This window comes from Epinephelus moara, chromosome 4, assembly GCF_006386435.1.
Source record: "Epinephelus moara isolate mb chromosome 4, YSFRI_EMoa_1.0, whole genome shotgun sequence".
Taxonomy (NCBI): Eukaryota; Metazoa; Chordata; class Actinopteri; order Perciformes; family Serranidae; genus Epinephelus; species Epinephelus moara.
In genome coordinates this window covers 12,704,965-12,724,546 of record NC_065509.1, presented here as the reverse complement: position 1 = coordinate 12,724,546, position 19,582 = coordinate 12,704,965, and the positions used below count along the sequence as shown (strand labels likewise).

The 19,582-nt window shown below is 41.0% G+C and overlaps 2 protein-coding genes across 6 annotated transcripts in view; one reads left to right on the top strand and one right to left on the bottom strand.

Annotated features, from left to right (window-relative positions):
• nrg2b (neuregulin 2b) overlaps nucleotides 1-19,582 on the top strand; it is an 88,113-nt gene that overhangs the window by 31,454 nt on the left and 37,077 nt on the right. For 2 of the 5 annotated variants that reach the window (XM_050043113.1, XM_050043112.1), the window contains exons 2-5: nucleotides 13,363-13,525; nucleotides 16,943-17,061; nucleotides 18,330-18,416; nucleotides 19,153-19,239. In XM_050043113.1, the coding sequence (XP_049899070.1) occupies nucleotides 13,363-13,525; nucleotides 16,943-17,061; nucleotides 18,330-18,416; nucleotides 19,153-19,239 (456 nt within the window). The remainder of the gene's footprint in view (nucleotides 1-13,362; nucleotides 13,526-16,942; nucleotides 17,062-18,329; nucleotides 18,417-19,152; nucleotides 19,240-19,582) is intronic. The other 3 variants (XM_050043115.1, XM_050043114.1, XM_050043117.1) reach the window with 3 other exon arrangements.
• Nucleotides 30-6,260, bottom strand: LOC126389424 (piggyBac transposable element-derived protein 4-like). The gene is made up of 2 exons (XM_050043118.1): nucleotides 6,002-6,260; nucleotides 30-3,660 (listed from the first exon to the last, which is right to left on the bottom strand). The coding sequence occupies exons 1-2, from the start codon at nucleotides 6,142-6,144 to the stop codon at nucleotides 1,932-1,934; spliced, it is 1,872 nt and encodes a 623-aa protein (XP_049899075.1). The 5' UTR covers nucleotides 6,145-6,260; the 3' UTR covers nucleotides 30-1,931.

Genomic DNA, 19,582 nt, shown 5'->3' with positions numbered 1-19,582 from the left:
GCAGCATTTCTCCGACCACGTAGCGAGCCACAAGCTCCGTGGCTTCTTTCAGACTGATAGGTTTAACGTTATCTCCGTTATTAGAACCAAACGACAGCTGTTGCTGTTTCTGAGCTGAAGGACCAGCGTTCTAAAAGTAACGGAAGTAACTGATGTCTTGTTTGAAAATGTACTTAAGTATTTGATTACTCAAACAGCAAACTAACGCGTTAGGTTACTCGTTACAGCAAAAAGTTTGTAACGCGTTATACCCAACTCTGGTCTGCACAAATCACGTTGCTTTGCGAGGCAGCTGGATTTCACAAGGATACCGTCCTGACTTGCTACAAAGCCTGCCTCAGTCTAACAAAAGGTCAGGTTTAGGCCTCAACAAAAGATGGTTAACATTAGGGAACTTGTATGGTTTTGGTTAAATATTGGAAAAGTGAAGATGTCCTGTTTTTTGCCTAGAGTCATGGTGTACCCAAATTAGACAGTCATACATGAAGAGATATATCATAAGGACACAACCTTAACAAAAGTATTTTGCTTTACCCTAAATGTGAAATGTGTGGCTCTCCTGCTCCTATTATATTATCGCTATAGCCCCTTTATCACCGCACAAAAACCCCCACTAACACCCGTTAATATCTTGGTTTTGTATGTGATGGGAAGGCTACAATCAGCACTCACAACCGAATTGAATCTGCTTTAGTCACAGGTATTTGACAGCTCCAGCTCCGAACACAACAACCAGCTGAACACGTTAATTTTAACCCCTTTATTGGCAAGATGCAATGATGCTCCATCACAGAATACCGTCCATCAACTTCCAAACAGCGCCCAAACATCGTTCCAAGTTAGTCTGCACATACTTTGAAGAAGAGACAGAATAAGTTAGAGAAATATATAAAGAAGAAACTACTGCAACATTTTTACAGGCCTCCATGCTGTTCCCTACTGTTTACCTGTTCTGGCCTCTCTGTGACGTCGAACGTGACACACAAGAAAAAAAACACACACACAATAAGGCAATAAGAAAGGATTCTATAGCCTGTTTTTAGGGGGTTTTACTGTGTTTAAAAAACCTGTGTATGTGTGCTAATTTTGGTGGAAAAGGGTATTTCACTCTCTTTGCATTGGGCATTTGTTTGAGAAATCTCAAAAGTAACTGTAGGAATTCTGCCATAGAGTATTAAAATACATTTCAACCCTCTATCACAGAATGTGCTGATGAACACAGACTAACCTTATTTATGAGGACATTACTTCTTTAAAAGAGGCATCTTGTAGAGTTCTGGCCTCACAGTGGGAACAACACTGAGACACAAAAACTGTGCTGCTCCTGCAAATGTGATTAAATTGACCACTTGAGGTAGTTTGGACGGATTGATTAATAGATTGACAGAAGGACTGGCTGTTATTAAACACTGGATGTATGGACAAACTGGCTGTCCTCTCCTTCTCCTCCTGTGTGTCTTAACCTCCTACTCGTGTGCGTGTTTTGCCAAGCTTTAGAAAAAACATTCCAATCTGTGGAGACCTAAATTTCATTTTAACACCTCACTCCCTTTCTCCCACACATATTGGTCTAAGCCATTTCTTCCTATTTTTGGTTCGCCTGGTGTCTTTTTGTAATAACGCATGTATAACCTCAACACTGTCATGCCCAGTCGTGTTGCACTGGTGTTTTTTTTTTCAGGACAAACTGGGCTACTAGAATATGTATGCTGCAGTGCTGTCACATGAATGCATTAATAGTTATATGACCAATAGATTCAACCGAAAAACAAAAATGGGAATTGAATCACACTGATATTTAGTATACAGTGCACAAGACTTTTGTTCTCGTAGGCCTTGGCGATCAGAGAAAAATAAACATTGTGGCCAACAAATATCAAAAACTATTTATATTTCTTTCAGAGTTCCGAGTGTTTTTTGTGTGTAAAGTGTTACTTGTGCCAATCCTGAAAGCAGTTCCTGTCTAGAATTAGACAGAGGGCCACGTCACACTCCATGCACTTCCAGGGGGTTACCTGCCTCCCCCCCCTTTTCTCCTTGCAGTTTACACAGTTCCTGCGTCCATATGTGGCCTTCTTGCTTGCATCACGTTGATCAGAGATTGCCACGGGTAAGTGGCCACTGTGTCCCTGCGCAGGAGGGACCACGGCTGTGACGCCACACATCTGGGCTGTCAGCTCCAGCAGGAAGGCCTTGTAGGTCATAGGTTCCTCCTGCTTCTCTCCGCAGAGCTCTTTGTGCAGCAGGAAGCTGTTTGTGGCTGCAATGTCAAGGAAGTGGAAGAACAATGTCCGGTACCAGTGCGCGCTCTTGTGATGTACGGAGTAGGACTGGATCAGCTGGTCAGACAAATCAACCCCTCCCACATGCTTGTTATATTCCATAACTGGTGTTGGGCATGGGATGGATTTGGTGGTCCAGTTGCCATTCTTAGTTTTCATTCTCCTGTGCACAGTGCTTCGTGAGAATGCCTCGTGGACTGTAGAGCAGACAGACACCTCACGAGTGTCCATCCACTTCACAAAAACCAGTGGACCGTCACGGATCCACCTGATGGTGCCTGTAGGATCATTTTTCTTCAGAGCATTTGAGTATGTGCGGGGACATCCTCTTCTATTATCTCTGTATGTGCCACATGCTCCGATATTCAGGCTAAACAGATCATTGAAGAGTTTTGGACTGGTGTAGAAATCATCCACAAACAGATGAAAGCCACTGCCCAGGTATGTTGACTTTATCAGGGACATGACAGAGTCATATGCAAGTCCAACACCTGGGGCAAACTGTGACTTTCCTGTGTACACAGAAAAGTCCAAGGTGTAGCCATTGCTACTGTCTGCCAAAACAAAGCATTTGAATTTCTGCTTGGCTTTGGTATTTCTTGGCATTACATTTCGGCCCTTTGTTGCCACCATCCTCGTGTCAATTGAAAGGTTCTGCCTAGGATGGTAAAATGCTCTGCAAGCGTCTTTGAAGGTGTCCATAAGGGGCTTCAGTCGAAACAGCCGGTCATATTCTGGTGTTCCCTTCTTTCTGTCGTTCTCAGCATCTTTCTCAGGATCGCTCATGTGGATGTTCCAAGATATCACCCTGAACCTGTCCCGTGGCATCACTTTGGCTGGAAATGGCACACTGAAAATAGTATTCTTTTTCCAGTAATCCTGGATAGTATCCATTTTCACCAAAGATAAGAAGAAATTCAGTCCCACATACTTGAAAAACTCCTTGTTGTTGATGTCGGTCCAAGAATATTTTTTGCCTTTTGTAATGTTTTTAGCAGCTTGTTTATTTGTGTTTTGACAAATGGTCTGAACTGCACTATTGCTGAAAAACAGTTTGAAAAGGTCCAGTGGAGTGTATATAGTGTTTGAGTTCAGTTGATGACCAGGAGGTCTTGCTGGGGCAAACTTCATTGGCTCTGGATGTACATCAGGTTCTGTCTCAGATTTCCAGGAGGCGGCTGAGTGTTTTGGCTGTGGGCGTGCCTCCAGCGGAGATCTGGATCTGGATTTTTTCTGGTCTCTTGGTGAACCCTGTGCTTGCCTGGACCTGGCTCCCTGGGCCCTGTTGTGTGGTGAATGAGATCGTTCTTTAGGCTGCACATGTCCATGATCTTTCCTAGAGGTGTTTGGCTCTTCTGCATCTTGTTGCTCGTCATCTCTGTAAAGCAAATAAAGATCATTAGAGAGATTGAAGGTTTGAAATATCAGATTATACATACCTGAGCAGTGTTGAACATTTCACACAGGATGAGGCCAATGCTGGGATTGCTTGAAATCCCCCACACAGAAGATAGCCCAACTCCCCACATTCTCTATCTGTTTATCAAGGCTACTATTCCAAAGTTTGCTAACTTTTAATGAACAGCTACATCTTTTTTTATTTGGTTGCTTACTTTCACTATTGTGTGTCCCATGTCCTACTACATAGGATAAAGATAAAGATCTGGGGCCATATTCACAAACATTCTGAGAGTACTCTAAGAGAGTTCCTAACTTAGACTAAAAATTTTTAGTACGGAGTCTTAGCTTAAGAGTGATTTAAAAAAGCTCTCAGAGCAAATATGAGCAAGGAAGGGACAGAAACTTTTACCTTAGTGAGGAGGTGTGGTTGACCCTGTTGCTAGTAGTGTTGTCACGGAACCAAAATTGGGACCCATGGTACGATACCAGTGAAAGTATCACAGTTCTGAGTAGTATCACAATACCACAGCAAAAAAGATAAATCACTTTTCTATAGGCCTAAGACATCAATGATATTTCAATGGAATAAATTACTTATTGACTTATTCATACATATGGGGGGATCAAAATAAAATAAATAAATAAAATAAATATCAACCTGCCACCCTCCTCATCTGATAAATTAAGAACAGTCCCTTTATTGTGGTGAGGTTTGTGGGCCGTTACCTGCCACAAAGAGAGAAATGTGAACGGCTCATTTCTCCTCTGACACGTCACATACCTGTGTGCTGCCACAGCTTGGCTGTTCAGGTACTTTTGAGCAGTCATGACACCAACGAATAGGAAATTATTGGACCTGGAGCCGGGCTTCTCGGTCGCCGGTAAGCCGTTATCTTGCGGTGGCCATAGCGCTCCGCCATATTCCTGTCTGTGACCCCCGTTCAACCCACATCCGACAGGATTCGCCTTTCGTTTCTGCTGCTGGTTGAAATCTGTACTCGCACAGCATGCTCCTGAATGATTTTTTTTTTTGCGAGCAAAAGAAATCATTCAGCGTGCTCCTGAAGGATTTCTTTTGCTCGAACAAAACTATTTTTAGTCGCAAATGCGAGTAAAATGCTCGCACCGTAGAGCTCTGTGGAAAACAAATCACTGTAGCATATATAAACAAATCTAGCCTACAAGTAAAAAGAAATAAATATTAACTTCCACTGCTTAAAGATACTCAATAGCTCAGCTAATACCTGAAATGTCACTGGAAAACAAACCACTGCAGCAGCATATCGAGTGCCAGGTGGCCAGCGCGTGAGCCGTTATTGGACGGCACATGGACACTCACCCTCTTGCGATTGGACTTTGAACTTATCCCACAGTAGTGTTGCCGTGAGGTACCGTGGTACTACGGTACTCCAACATTATGGTATCATATGTACCGTGGTGTTTAAGTACCGTGGTCTACCATTGGTACCAGTATACCATGCAACACTTGTTGCTAGGTGTGATGCTTTGTTTTAACAGATGTGATTGGTTGTCACAGACGCACCCTTTTGTGGGCCTGCAAGGTGTGGACACCCAGTGGTAATGAAATGAACTGCATCACAATATGAGACTGAAAGTGTTGTCATTGTTAATGTGATCACTCTGCTGATGGAAGGTTGAGACAGACAAAAGTCATCACTGCTGCACTCTTGCATTTTTCCAGTTTTTCAAATATCTTAGTATTGTGATGATTTTATTTCTGGCGTTATAGCATTATTTTGTTAGGTGGGAAATGTGTGCATATCCCAAATGAGATCGACCACACATATCCCACAATCTCACCTGTAGCATTTCATTTACTCACTGTCATTTTGTGTTTGAAGACCATTTCTCCGACCTCTTTGGGTTTCCACCATTTTCTCCTCTGCTTAGGAAACTCTTTAGCCTCTTAAAAGTCCTCCTCTCTGCTCCTAACAGTGTTTCACCTTAGGAGCTCTCTTAAAGTCTAAGATGCTCTGTCAATAACTTTTATCTTTACAAGGACCTAGTCTTAACTTTAAGGGGAAATAATTCTCTTGCTCACTAGGAGCAACTCTTAGCACTAGGAAGCTTTGTGAATACAGCCCTTGAACTTTACACTGTGACCTTAAGTTTGTGCTGGTGTAGGTAAGTTACTTTGGGATGGTTAACTGTTAAGAATATCATCTAATACCTCGATAACACCATAAACAGCGTCACTGCCCAAATGATCCATAATTGTACAAAATAAAAGCATGTCCATGTAACGTTATGTATTTTCATTTCTATTTCAAATGAAGTGAGCATGAATGACCGCTTACAAATCCTCAGCCGGATCGAGTCCCTGTTGATAAGCCATCTCCTCATCTGTGAGGAAGCTCTCTGCTCCTGATTCTTCATCATCGTCACTTTCCAGAAGAGATGCACAGGATTTTTCTGAGCTTCTTTTGGGCCTTACATCCATTTTAGTCAAGGCATAAATAAAACAAACGACGTCTCAAAAAAACAACAGTTACTCCCGTGTGCACAAATTCTCTCCACAATTTTTCTCTATCGCGAGGAGTGAATGAATGAAGCGCCTTTTTTTTTTCCTCCAGATGTGTTCCGCCTTGTCCCGACCTACCGTGCTGTGATTGGATAATTATAACCGCGTCAAACTTCGATGTGTCGACATAAGAGTAGTAGCCAATCACAGCACAGTCGTACTAGCCAATCACAGCACGGCAGGGCGGGACTAGGCGACACCTCAGATGTCACTTCCTGTCTATTTCCGTGTCAAGAAGTCAAATTAAATACTGCGTAAATAACAAGCTTTAGGAAGTATCTTTCAAGATATTACACAGATTTTACTCGGTTAAGTTTGTGTTAGAAACATTCAAGCTGATTACAGATTATAAGTGTGATTTCTGTGGACTGGAAAAAGTCTCATTCTCATTTATTTTCTCCCTATACTACAGCAGAATGTTTTGGATTAATGTTGCAAACTATCTCAAAAGAAACTAAAGATGAAAGTTTGAAATAAATGTGTTTGATGTAATGCTGTATTTTAGTCAAGATAAGATTTGTAATAACATTTATACTATACAAATTAATTATTTTAATATAATAGGAAAAAGTGGAGGGAGACCGAACAGACATTCCTGCACTTTATTAGTGAACTTGAACAATATAGCACAATGTTATCTAATGTTTAGTACAAAAAGCTATTAATTCCTTTGAGTTGTTATATGATTATAAGATGATGCATGTAACAAAAACTCTGGCATTATAAAATGTAAACAGATTATTCTTTTGTTTATTTTCTTGTTTTGTTTTTTACTGACTAAGTATCTGTATTTATGTAAATTGATTATATTTATGCACAATAAAGAAAGCGAAAAAGAAGTTAAAAAAAAAAAAAATTATAGCCAACGTTATATCTCAATGGATTGCTGAGTATGCACCTTACAGTACTATCCAAGTGTGCAAAGTTCAATCTACACATTATTTATTGCACTCAAGATATTCTACTCATTATTTTGGCTTTCCAAACAGCACAGGTAGCATGGGGTCAATATGTTGTCCAGATTTTCATTATAAAATTGCAGAAAATATATTTAATAATATGAAAATAATTTAAAATAAACTCAACTTCATAACAAATGAAGAAAATGTAGAAAAAACAAAGAAATAACAAAAACAAAGACCCGCATGGTTTGCTTAAGAGATGGAATAAAATTGAAATGTTTAAATAATATATATTATATATATAATTTTTGAGTTTTTAAATTTTAACGGTACACTATGTTTTAAAATTGGTATCCATAAAAATATAGAGGGGAGGGGTTAATGTCACCCATGCAGCTAACAGGCTTCAGCTAACAGCAAACTACAACAACTCTTTTTAACACGAATGAATGGATAAATTGCTATTACAGAGCTTCTGAAAGTGATAGGATTGCTGCTACAACGTATCCCAGTGCAGGCAAAAGGTCCAATGGACTTAGAAATAGACAGCTCAGAACAAGGACAACAAAGCTGGACAAATAACAGTAGCCTGAAGAATAGACAGGACTAATTGTATACACAAGTATGTGGAAAGGAAGATGAATATTAAATAAATATACATCAAATGCACCAATGACCTACAAAAATAAATAAGTAGCAATATAATATTGGGATTATTGTTTTGACAGATATTGTGATTGGGACATGAGTCATGATTTTAGTGGAAATGTTCATTTTTTCATTTCATTTTCACACACAAAAAAAAAAATGATGAAGATGTGATTTTTGATGGGCTCTGTACAAAACAAGCGTGTTCCTTTACATCTGGAATTTGATTGCAGGCGGGGGCATCTCTGTAGCTCTACATAGATTAATTTATATTGGTATGTTGTGACTCATTTGACCTCTATCAAAAACTTGAAGCTCCTGCGTTTGGATTGCACTTGGCCATATTGTGATTTCGATAGTTTTGACAGTGCCAGATAATATGTTGATTTAAAAAAAATGTACATTTAAAATTGTAAAACTACAATCACTAATGGAGGCAGCAGAAGTGTTGGTGTTACAGCGTCATTAACCGTTTTTGACTGATATAAGTGTTCATCACAGTGACGGCCTGTGGAAGGAAACTGTTCCTGTGTCTGGTTGTTTTGACGTACATTGTTGTGTAGCGCCTTACAGAGAATAGCACTTGGAACAGGTTGTGTCCAGGGTGTGAAGGGTCTGCAGTGTTGTTACCTGCCTGTTTCCTGACACTGGAGGTGTTAAAGTCCTGGATGGAGGGCAGGCTGGCACACATGATTCTTTCTGCAGTCCTGACAGTCTGTTGTATTCTGTCCCTGTCCTGTTTGGTGGCTGATCCAAACCACACAGTGATGGACGTGCAGAGAACAGACTGGATTATTACAGTGTGGAGTTGTATCAGCAGTCCCTGCGGCAAGATATTACAAAAACAGTAACTACAGTACTTTGATGTCATGTATGACAGTGCCAACCTCATGGACTTACTGGTTTCACAACTACCATTTCTGTCTGGTTTTTCACATCAGTTGAGCCTTATGTTTCCTTATGTGCCTTATGTGCAGCAGTGCCACAGTAAAATGAAACAAATATGTTAGAGTAACTTTGCAGTGCAACACTCATACTTAACTGATTGGTGTTTTTATCAATAATGCTGAAGTGTTTTCTGACAGGGTAGCTAAATCGGTGTCTTTGCAAGAGGTTTAATATATGTATTTGACTGTAGTGTGGTATTTATGTCCCCTTGCTATGTTTTCTTTCTTTTGTTTGGTGGCATTTCTAGTTAATTTACTGCTGATTATTTCTAATGTATTTACTGACTGTGAAGCACTTTGTAACTTGCTTTTGAAAAGTGCAATACAAACAAAGATTATCATTCTCAGAGGTATTTCCTCATTGTGAATCTAAATGTCAAATCTGTACTGCTGGAATTGGCCTAAAGTCGCCCCTCCCATGATGAAATCTCATTTCTTTTCCACATATGGTACATCGTTATTAGATTACAGTTCCCATGATTCCCTCATTGTCTCCTGCAAAATATCCATAGCAAACTGCTGGATAAAAACAGCAAGCAGGCTGCTCATTGTCCTCTGAAAAACTATTTGTCACGACAAGAGTAAAGTTCTGACTTTATGTATTTTTTCCAAATATAATGACGGTTCCTGGTAACTCATCCTTGTTTTAAATATGAGTTACACACAGGAGGTTTCTTGTAATGACTTCCTGCTACCAGTGTCGTTCTGAAGCAGGGCTGAAAAAGAACAGGCTCCTGATAGATGTGACCTATCGTATTGATTTAAAGACAGCATAAAGTATGTGGATGATTATGTGTTTCCTTTAGCATTCACGTGGCAAGGCAGATTAAAGGAGTGTCAACCAAGAGTGTAAAGGTCAGGTAGTACTCCAAAAAAAGTAGTTTGTGAACATGATGTCTGATGACATCAGGAGGAGGTTTCGAGTGGTCACATTGGAAGGTGGGGTGAAAAGCCGGCTGTCATAGCGAAGCTGAGACACAAAATTGTTTAAATATTGGGTAACGTTGCACAGTTTTAGCAGTGTCTTGTGCAAGAGTGTCGAGGCTTAGTGTTGCACTCGGTTGTTCACGTGAAAAATTAAAAGAAAAGTGTAAGAAAAAGAAAAGATTGCTAAAGAGAGGCAGTTCAAACCCTGGCTCCTGTCTTACATGGGGCGGCTGTGGCTCGACCAATTGGAAAGCTGGTGCTTTGATCCCTGGCATTTGCAGTCTTCATAACAAAAGTGTCCTTGGGCAAGATGCTGAACTCCAAATTGCTCCTGATAGCCGTGCCAGCTATGTGTGAGTGAGTGTGAATGTTTATTCGATGAGCAGGTGGCACCTTGTATTGTAACCTCAACCACCAGCTTATTTATGTGTGTGTGAATGGTGTTATAAAGCACTTTGAATGGTCACTCAGACTAGAAAAGTACTATGTAAATGCAGTCCATTTACCATTTAACTTTGCACGCTGGCCAATCACAGCATGAAGTGGGTGTGATTGTTGCCTCGTCAGTTTCAGAAAAATTACCAAAAGGGTCACACACAGAAGGTGTACAGGGGGAGTGGGTTTCTGAAACTATCAACCATCTGAAAAGCACTTCTTGGGGAGTATACTGGCACACACAGTGAACTACTCTTACTGCAGAAAATATTATATTTACAGAACTTTTTTTAAGAAGCATTAATCAATTTTTTCAGACCATCGGAGGCAGTTAAGTACATTAATACTGACATGTTCTCGCAATATAAAGTTGAGCCGTTATGTGAACATGTTAGCAAACAGTTGCCTATTTACATCCAGCGTCAAACATTACAGTCATGCTTTGACTATATGACGAAGTCCAGTAGTCTTCTTTTAGCTGTTATTTGTCTCCACCACCCAACTCTTTAGCTTACTGTTCCAGAATGTTCATCAGCTCATCACTGACTTTGTCCTCTGTCTGGTGCAAAGCAAGTAGTGCAGGGGGTTTATCAGAGCATTTTCACAGTAAACAGCTGCCTGCTGCGTCTCGTCTCTCACTTGTTTTTCTTTGTTTGGTTTCATCAGTCAACGGGAGCACCAGCCAAGCCCAAGTCTAGTTGAGCCAAGTCAAGATTCAACACTGGATCTAGTCCTTACACAGACTGTGGCATCTGGAGCCTTGGAAAAGAAGAGAAAGTACCAGCTTCTTGAAAATACCAAAAATAGCAGGCAAATTACTCCCAAAAATATATGATGACAGTGACACTTAGTGCTATTCTTCAGCATAACTCATCACAAGCCAGGAGCCATGGAGGGAGAGAGAGAGAGAGAGAGAGAGAGAGAGAGAGAGAGAGAGAGAGACAGCATCTGGTGATGTTGAGATGATTTACTTTGGTGTGACGTGGAATTATACATCAAGAGTGTGTGTCGAGTCTGTGACAAGACTAAATCTCACAAAATGTGAGAACTGGATTTAAAGATGTGCTGCTTGTTCTGTTGTGAGTCTAAAAATCCTACTTAAATCCTACTTACATAACTGCAAGCTGTTTGGACGGTACTTCATAGAGGTTCTCTCTCTCTCTTTTTTTTTCTACCTCCATTCTGAGTTTGTGGTTTTTCCCCCATTAACATCCACTTGTGTGATAAGGCTGCCATTAATGTAAATTTTTCTTAAAGAGAGCAGAACCAGCAATGCATGAGTCTGCATTGTAATACCTTCTGACTGTCTGTCTGTGGTTCTCAGTTAGAAACACATTTTTTCCTACTGAAGATGTAAAATGGATTGCGAGTAAATGGTTTAATTTTCTTGTGATTTCCTTAAATAGCTAGGCACTGTAGTTTTTAGTTCATTTGGTGGGGACTATTTTTAGTGGTCGATTAATATCAGAAGTGTCAGGTTTTGGCTTACAGTTCTTGTTGGTCTTGATCTTTTCATGGAATTTCTTACAGTAAGACAATTAATGAATGTCACAAACCTTGCCGTTAACCAAACTTAGGCGTTGTGTTGGCCCAGTACCCCGAAAAACAGACCATCATGTTATCACTTTATGATTCAGTCTGAGATTAACAGTAGTGACTGATGGATCTGACCTATCGCAGAGCCCATCATTTTGTGTGAGTGTGTGTTTGTGTGTGCAAGCAGCAGTTAATTTCGTATTTTCAATACCAATCAAAAACATATGCTAAATTGCAGTTGTTAATTTTAAAATTCAACTTACAACAACCTCTATGGTTGCACCTATTTTATCTGTGCACATTTTAAGGTTCCCACTTTTTGGGCTCTGAAACAGGAAGAAATTACATCTATCAAGGTCTGATTGGTTAGTTGTATTTCCAGTTTGGGAAAATGCCATCAATGGCTGCAACACCAGACCTTTTTGAATCACTGAAATAAAATTAGAGTTATATCATAGATGTGAACGGTGATTCAGAGCTCTAGAGCCAAGTTAGTGGCTCATTGGACTGAGATGTGTCTGCCATGTCTTCAATTCAAACTTTGGACAAAATCAATTGAAATATTATCAAAAGCACAGTATGGCCAAGTGCACTATCAACATTTCAGGAGCACAGTTTTTAAAAAAAAAAATGCTGAGAGATTGGCAAATCCTAATAATCTGCGATGAATTTAGCACTCAGACCACCCATCACATCACATTTAGTTTTGAAATCCTAAAGTAAGATTTGTGTGTTCTGCATGACAGAAAGACACAGAGGACTTTGAAGTTCTCGTACTAAAATTAAAACATAACTAAAATTAGAGTTATGAGGCTTTATGTGGGATATGCGGCATGCAGTATTCAGTATTTTGTGTAAAATGCACAAGATTTACGAGACATACACCAACATATAGACCCACAGTATATAGATGGAAGGATGCAGCAGTACTGTGAGGAGCTGTGGGTCTATACAACAGTTGCCTCACAGTTGATCAAGCGTGTGCTAGCACTTAAACACTGTGTGTTTGTGTGTGTGTTAGGCCCACATTTGTGCACACGTGTGTAAAATACGCTGGGTGCTTCATTGGCTGTGTGTGTGTGTGTGTGTGTGTGTGTGTGTGTGCGTGTGTATAAATGGTACTAGATGGTGCTGAGCTGTCTCTTTGCTTTAGCTTCTGTGTGCTTGTGTTGCCTGAGCTGGTGTCAGTGATGCAGTCTGTTGTAGTTTTTGAGGAGAGAAGTGAGAGAGTGAAACTCTCCTGAGACTGATGAAGCACATGCACGCACACACTTGCACACACACGTACACACACGTAAACACACCCACATTGCTCTATAGTGAAAATCTACTGCAGAGCATTTCTGAGAAAAGATTTTTTTCTTTATAAGCTTTCACTTTGTCTTTGCTTTTCAGGATTCAGACCATACCCAAGTGATTTTCTTAGGTGTGTGCATGTGTGTGTGTGTGTGTGTGTGTATTGTATCATTGATTTTCCTCCATTCTTTAGCCATCTCTCATGTGAACTCTGACCTGTTTCCTCAGATTTTGACCCCAACATTTGAACCCTCGCTAACAGATTTTCATCAGCTACACACACAAACACACACACACACACAGTCATGGACACACAAACACAACAATACACACGCTCAGACAATTAAATGGAAAGATTAATTGAATGTCTGTAGTTAATTTCAATAATGCAAGCTTTGATTTTCTCTCTCTGCTCTCTTCCTCTTGTCCCCTCTCTCTCTGTGCAGCCTCTGCTCCTAGGCTTCGGCTAATGCGAGGCCAGTCTCTGGTGGAAGGGGACAAGCTGTACTTGAAGTGCGAAGCGACGGGGAATCCCAGCCCTTCCTTCCGCTGGTACAAAGATGGACATGAGCTTCAGAGAGGCAGAGACCTCAAGATAAAGACCAACAAGTGAGTCTGTCAGACTGGATTTTTTTTTTCTTAATGTTCACACTCCATACACAATATTCACACCAAAAAGTTTGAAAATGCCTTAAATCCAGACAGATGAAGACTTCCTAAAACACATGCTGTACAAACTGCTATGGCTTCTGGCAACTCTGTAACTTCACACTGCACCCAAACTGACATTTACTGACTTCCTTCTCTGTTTTATTTCATTCATCAACACAGATGCAGTAAAGAGCATAAAAAAGTTTAGGTATAGGCTCAGACTTTTTTCAAGGACATCTTACTACAACACCACATGCCCATATGTCATTGCTCGCTGTAATCAGTGGCCCCAAAGCTGTACCCTCCTGGAATATGTACACTGTAAGAAATGAGTGCCAAAATCAACAGTCCCTGTTCTGTATAAAAATGCATTGTGAGGTTCAGTCAGAATCAGAATCCAGTTTATCAGGAGGTTTTCACCAGTGTTAGGAAGCAACTAGTTAAATGTAAATGAGTGGCTCCAGAGATGATCACTTGGTGCTGTGTCCAAACCTGTGTAACAGCAGCAACAGAAAGTTTGCTTCTCCAGCAAGGATCCATATAGTCAAGGACGCCAAGATCCTTGTTTATACTCAGGTGTAAACAGAGCCTCAAGGGGGATTTATACTTGTGCAGCAGACCCTACGCCACAGCCTACGAACGTGGCCTATGCTGTTGTGAGCATTTATACTGTAGTTACACTTCCAAAACACTAGTGGGCGGCGGGGTTTCTGTGAAGTGCTGTAAAGTTTAGTAGATTCAAAACACACCCCAAATGCACATTGAACATGGCTTAATAGAGACAATTTCAAACACAAGTGGGTTGCACGGAGTTGGGTTGAGTGTTCTCAGTTCAGATACAGTGCCATTTCTTGTAATCAGTTCCTGTAATGCTGTAAAGATTACGGGAAGACTGTGACTGGTCCCAGTTTAATAATTGTCCATTTGCTTCGATGGCCAATCACCACGAACATTTGTGTATAACGATCAGTCGTTTATTGCTTGTCTGGGCTAGGAACTAGAATTAAATTTCTCATTCAGTCAAAGATGAGTCTGCTGCTTTTTGAAACAATAACTGACACTTTAGGGTTGACGCGTGCAGTGGGTTGCACGCATCACAAATCGTTAAAATGTCACACCCGTGCCACCCATGATCCCGTCCTGCCAGCTGTCTCATTTATACAGACTTTATCTCTGCGCTGTTACTACCTCCACTCCCGGCTCAGAGGTGAGGCAACTCTGTCCCCCCATTCCGAGATCGTATCTCTTATACAGAATGGTGAGGCAGGATAATGGCACAGTATTCCCACTTTGAACAGGCAGTGTAAACAGGGCCATTGACTGCGAATATTTGAAGTTTCTCAGAATAGTCTTTTAGCATCTCTTACCACCTTTCTAAACCTGACCATAACCTCTATCGGTGAGCCAGTCAAAGCTAAAATCAGGTTTCTGAAGTCGTAGTCTGAGCTATGGTGGAGGGATATGTCCTGGTAGTCGCATCTAGTGGTGAGGTTGTTACTCAAAAAAGTGATGTATTACACATTACTTGTTACTTTTAAAAAGAATGACGCATTTCTTTAATTAATTACTCTTTGTAGAAAACTCTGCATGGGCACACTGGATGGTGTCGTTGTTGTTGGCACGTTCAATGATTTTTTTAAATTCGCCCATTATGCAGATAATTGAAGAACTTGTGTAACAAAAGTAACAACATAGATTTTTGATTAGTAACTGTGATGTGATTACTGAATTTAAAAAGTCATGCATTACATTACTGTGTTACTGACAATTGTAATGAGATTACAGTAATGTGCTACTTTGTATGTTGTGTTACACCAGACACTGGTCGCATCTAGTTGTGTTGCTGGGACTTCATCAGTAGGTACATGTGACAGTTTTGTTCTGACTCAATCAGGACAGACAGATGAATGAAGTTAAGATAATGTTTAATACAGGATATGGGTGTGGATTAACAGATGATTTGTGCTGATTAAGATTTAACAGAAGTCTTTGGGGCTTGGACACCAGAGGGAGGTTGTTTGTGATCGAGGGACATCTGAGCAGCAGCAAGACAAATCCCCCCTTGGAGTCCAGACACCGGTCGAGGTGGTGGTGGCAGATGACTTTGAGGCTAATGACTGATGCGGCTGTTGAGGCTGATGAATCGGACAAGACTAGGCAGTAATAGGGAGATTAAGGGCGAGCATGGCTGCAGCATGAAAGAACTACAGGCAGAGAAAGAACCATATTTAAAATGAGAAGCAGTAAGATGATAGGCTGACAGAGAAGGTTTGTTGCTGTGCTATTGGTTGATTGTGAGTCAGCTGTAGAGCAGCTGATGACTCAATTGACAGCCGCAGACAATGACAGCTAGAGATGGAGAGTGAGCATGGAGTGAATGGCAGGGTGAGACAGAAAAATTGCAGCCTAAGCATGAAAAGTATTGTCTTCTCTACTGAACTTTCACTAGAACTTCATTGGGCTAACTTAGCTACAGAAGCTAGCTTTAACTGAACTGTACATTGCATTTTTGTACTATACACGGACAATGTATTTTGTTCCTCTTTCTTATAATGTCTTAAAAAAGGGATTGCATTACAGCCTGCATGGAAAGCAGGAATGAGTAACCCACAGCTCTCTCAGTGTGTACATGGAAATAGATGTGGAAAAAAATCAGTCCTCTCATGAGCACAGTGAAAGTTTTGCTGACTTTGATGCACATCTTCCAAAGCAGTATTATCAGGCAGTGTCCTACTTTCGTTTCATTGGTTACATCACACATAACTTACCTTGTATAATCACAGATCACTTTTTCACCCGCTCAAAATGTTCAATCAGTCATAAACCTGCTGAAAAAGCTCATGTAAAGTGACATAGTCATATATCACATACTGTATGTCCTCTTTGTTACTTTACAGAGTGAATCAAACACTTATTTTGCACTCATACACACTTCTAATGACACCCTGTTATTCACTGGTGTGAAGCATTAACAAGTTTGTGTTTGACTTTTTGCTGTAAATGAATGTTTAAAACTGATTTTAAAGTTATAACCCATTTATCTGTGGTTTGTGTTCTCAGTTCAGATACAGTGCCATTTCTTGTAATCAGTTCCTGTAATGCTGCAAAGATTACGGGAAGACTGTGACTGGTCCCAGTTTAATAATTGTCCATTTGCTTCGATGGCCAATCACCACGAACATTTGTGTATAACGATCAGTTGTTTATTGCTTGTCTGGGCTGGGAACCAGAATTAAATTTCTCATTCAGTCAAAGATGAGTCTGCTACTTTTTGAACAATAACTGACACTTTCTTTTTATCAGCTCTGTATCACCCTCTGTGTCTCCCTGTTTTTTCCCTCTTCTGTCTCTGCCTGTTGTTCCTCGTCACTGAAGAAAAAACTCAAAGGTGCAGATCAGTCGTGTCCGTGTGGAAGACTCGGGCAACTACACCTGTGTGGCTGAAAACTCACTAGGACAAGAAAATGTCACGAGTATTATCAGCGTGCAGATCTGTGAGCAATGACACATCTATCTATCTATCTATCTATCTATCTATCTATGCTCTACTCTTCAAGCCTCTGTTCCAAAATGTTTTTTTCTTTCATCTGTCATTCTGAAAACCTAAAACTTGATACTGGGCCTTTCTGTCCATTTCCTAAGATCTACTACTGTACTGGCTGTTAAAATTTGGTCACCCTGTTTAACAAAGGTATGAGAGCTGTTATTCTGTTAGCGTCAACGTCACCTACTTAATTTCAAAGATGCAGCAATCTGATCATGTAATCACAAACTTAATTTGTCAACAGTGATCAAACTGTGTTGTATAAGGGCCCTGACACACCAAGCCGTCAGTTGGACGTTGGTCAATGTTGGGCCATCGTGAGTGTCTGTTGCCCTAGTTGCCATGTTGTGTCCCACACCGTTGGCACTAGTCGGCCCTTGTCACCTGTTTTTCGGCCAGTTGAGCATGTTGAATCAACGTCAGAGAAAGCAGTGCTGCTTACTCTGATTGGCAGCTCAGCTCAGTGCACGAAAAGAGAACTGGAAGTGAGGGAAGCAAACAAACGACTAAAGTCAAGAGGGTGGTAAATTGAAACAAAGACTATTTTTTATCTATTGAGCCTTTGGCAGAAACAGTTCATAATTGTTAGTGGTATTCTTCGTTGGTGCACGTTAAATATCCTTAAAACACTGGGTTGTGTTGTTAATGTGCTGACTGGCTAACTAGTGAGCCGCCTGTTGCTATGGAGAGTTATTTCCTCTCATGCAGGCACAGAACCTACATGCTAGCTGGCCATCGGCTATAATCTTTGTGGTGTGTTTGTGTGCAACTTTTTGGCTGAGGCACAGGCAACATGAGGTGACGCAACAGTCTGCCTTTATCGCCACTAGTTTTTTGATGTCGGTTTGATGTGTCTTGGCCTTTACCTAGCCTGTGTCATAATATAGTATCTGTCAAGATCAGTCAGTTTTTGAAAGTTTGAAAAAGAAGAAGAGAGAAGTGTGTTGGGGGAGCAGGTGTATCCGACTGAACCTGGCTCTTTCCACTCACAAAATCAGCAGCTGTGAGCTGGAGAGCTGCAGCGAGCACAGGAAAGTGACTGATGCCTGCCCAAAGAGTAGATAGATTTGTCACACTAAGCTCTTTGAAATTCACTAAAGAGGTCTGAAAGGTATGTGGCATACTGTGGTGTATGATATTTAGTGCTATGGCTGCCGTAAAATTTAACAAAACGGTGACAGCTTTTTTGCCTCTGTTTTCTGTCTGTCCTCCTCCTAGTGACCACCACCACCCCGTCTCCAGGTGTGAGTCATGTGAGGCGCTGCAACGACTCCGAGAAGGCCTACTGTGTCAACGGAGCAGACTGTTAGTATTTTGTGTAAAATGCACAAGATTTATGAGACACACACTGACATACAGACCCACAGTGTCTTGTTGAGTCTCAACATCTACAGTGTGTATATAGATGGAAGGATGCAGCAGTACTGTGAGGAGCTGTGGGTCTATACAACAGTTGCCTCACAGTTGATCAAGCGTGTGCTAGTGTTTAAGTGCCAGCAGATGTGTGTCAGGCCTACCTTTGTGCACACATGTGTGTAAAATACGCGGGATGCTTCATTGGCTGTGTGTGTGTGTGTGTGTGTGTGTGTGTGTGTATGTGTGTGTGTATAAATGGTACTAGATGGTGCTGAGCTGTCTCTTTGCTTTAGCTTCTGTGTGCTTGTGTTGCCTGCGCTGGTGTCAGTGATGCAGTCTGTTGTAGTTTTTGAGGAGAGAAGAGAGAGACTGATGAAGCACACACTCACACACACAGACACAGACACAGACACACACACACACACACACACACACACACACACATACATGTAAACACACTAACATTGCTCCATAGTGAAAATCTATTGCAGAGTGTTTCCGGGGAAAGATTCTTCTCTCTATAAGCTTTCACTTTGTCTTGGCCTGCCCAAAGAGTGGATAGATTTGTCACACTAAGCTCTTTGAAATTCACTAGAGGTCTGAAAGGTATGTGGCATACTAAAATTTAAGAAAAAGGTGACAGCAATTCTTTTTGCATCTCTTTTGTGTCTGACTGTCCTCCTAGTGACCACCACCACCCCGTCTCCAGGTGTGAGTCATGTGAGGCGCTGCAACGACTCGGAGAAGGCTTACTGCATCAACGGAGGAGACTGTTAGTATTATGTGTGACATGCACAAGATTTATGAGACATACACCGACATATAGACCCACAGTGTCTTGTAGAGTCTCAACATCTACAGTGTGTTTATAGATGGAAGGATGCAGCAGTACTGTGAGGAGCTGTGGGTCTATACAACAGTTGCCTCACAGTTGATCAAGCGTGTGCTAGCACTTAAACACTGTGTGTGTTTGTGCGTATGTGTGTGAGTGTGTGTGTATGTATTCAGTCTCACAGATGTGTGTTAGGCCCACATTTGTGCACACATGTGTAAAATAAGCTGGGTGCTTCATTGGCTGTATATGTGAGTGTGTGTATGTGTGTATAAATGGTACT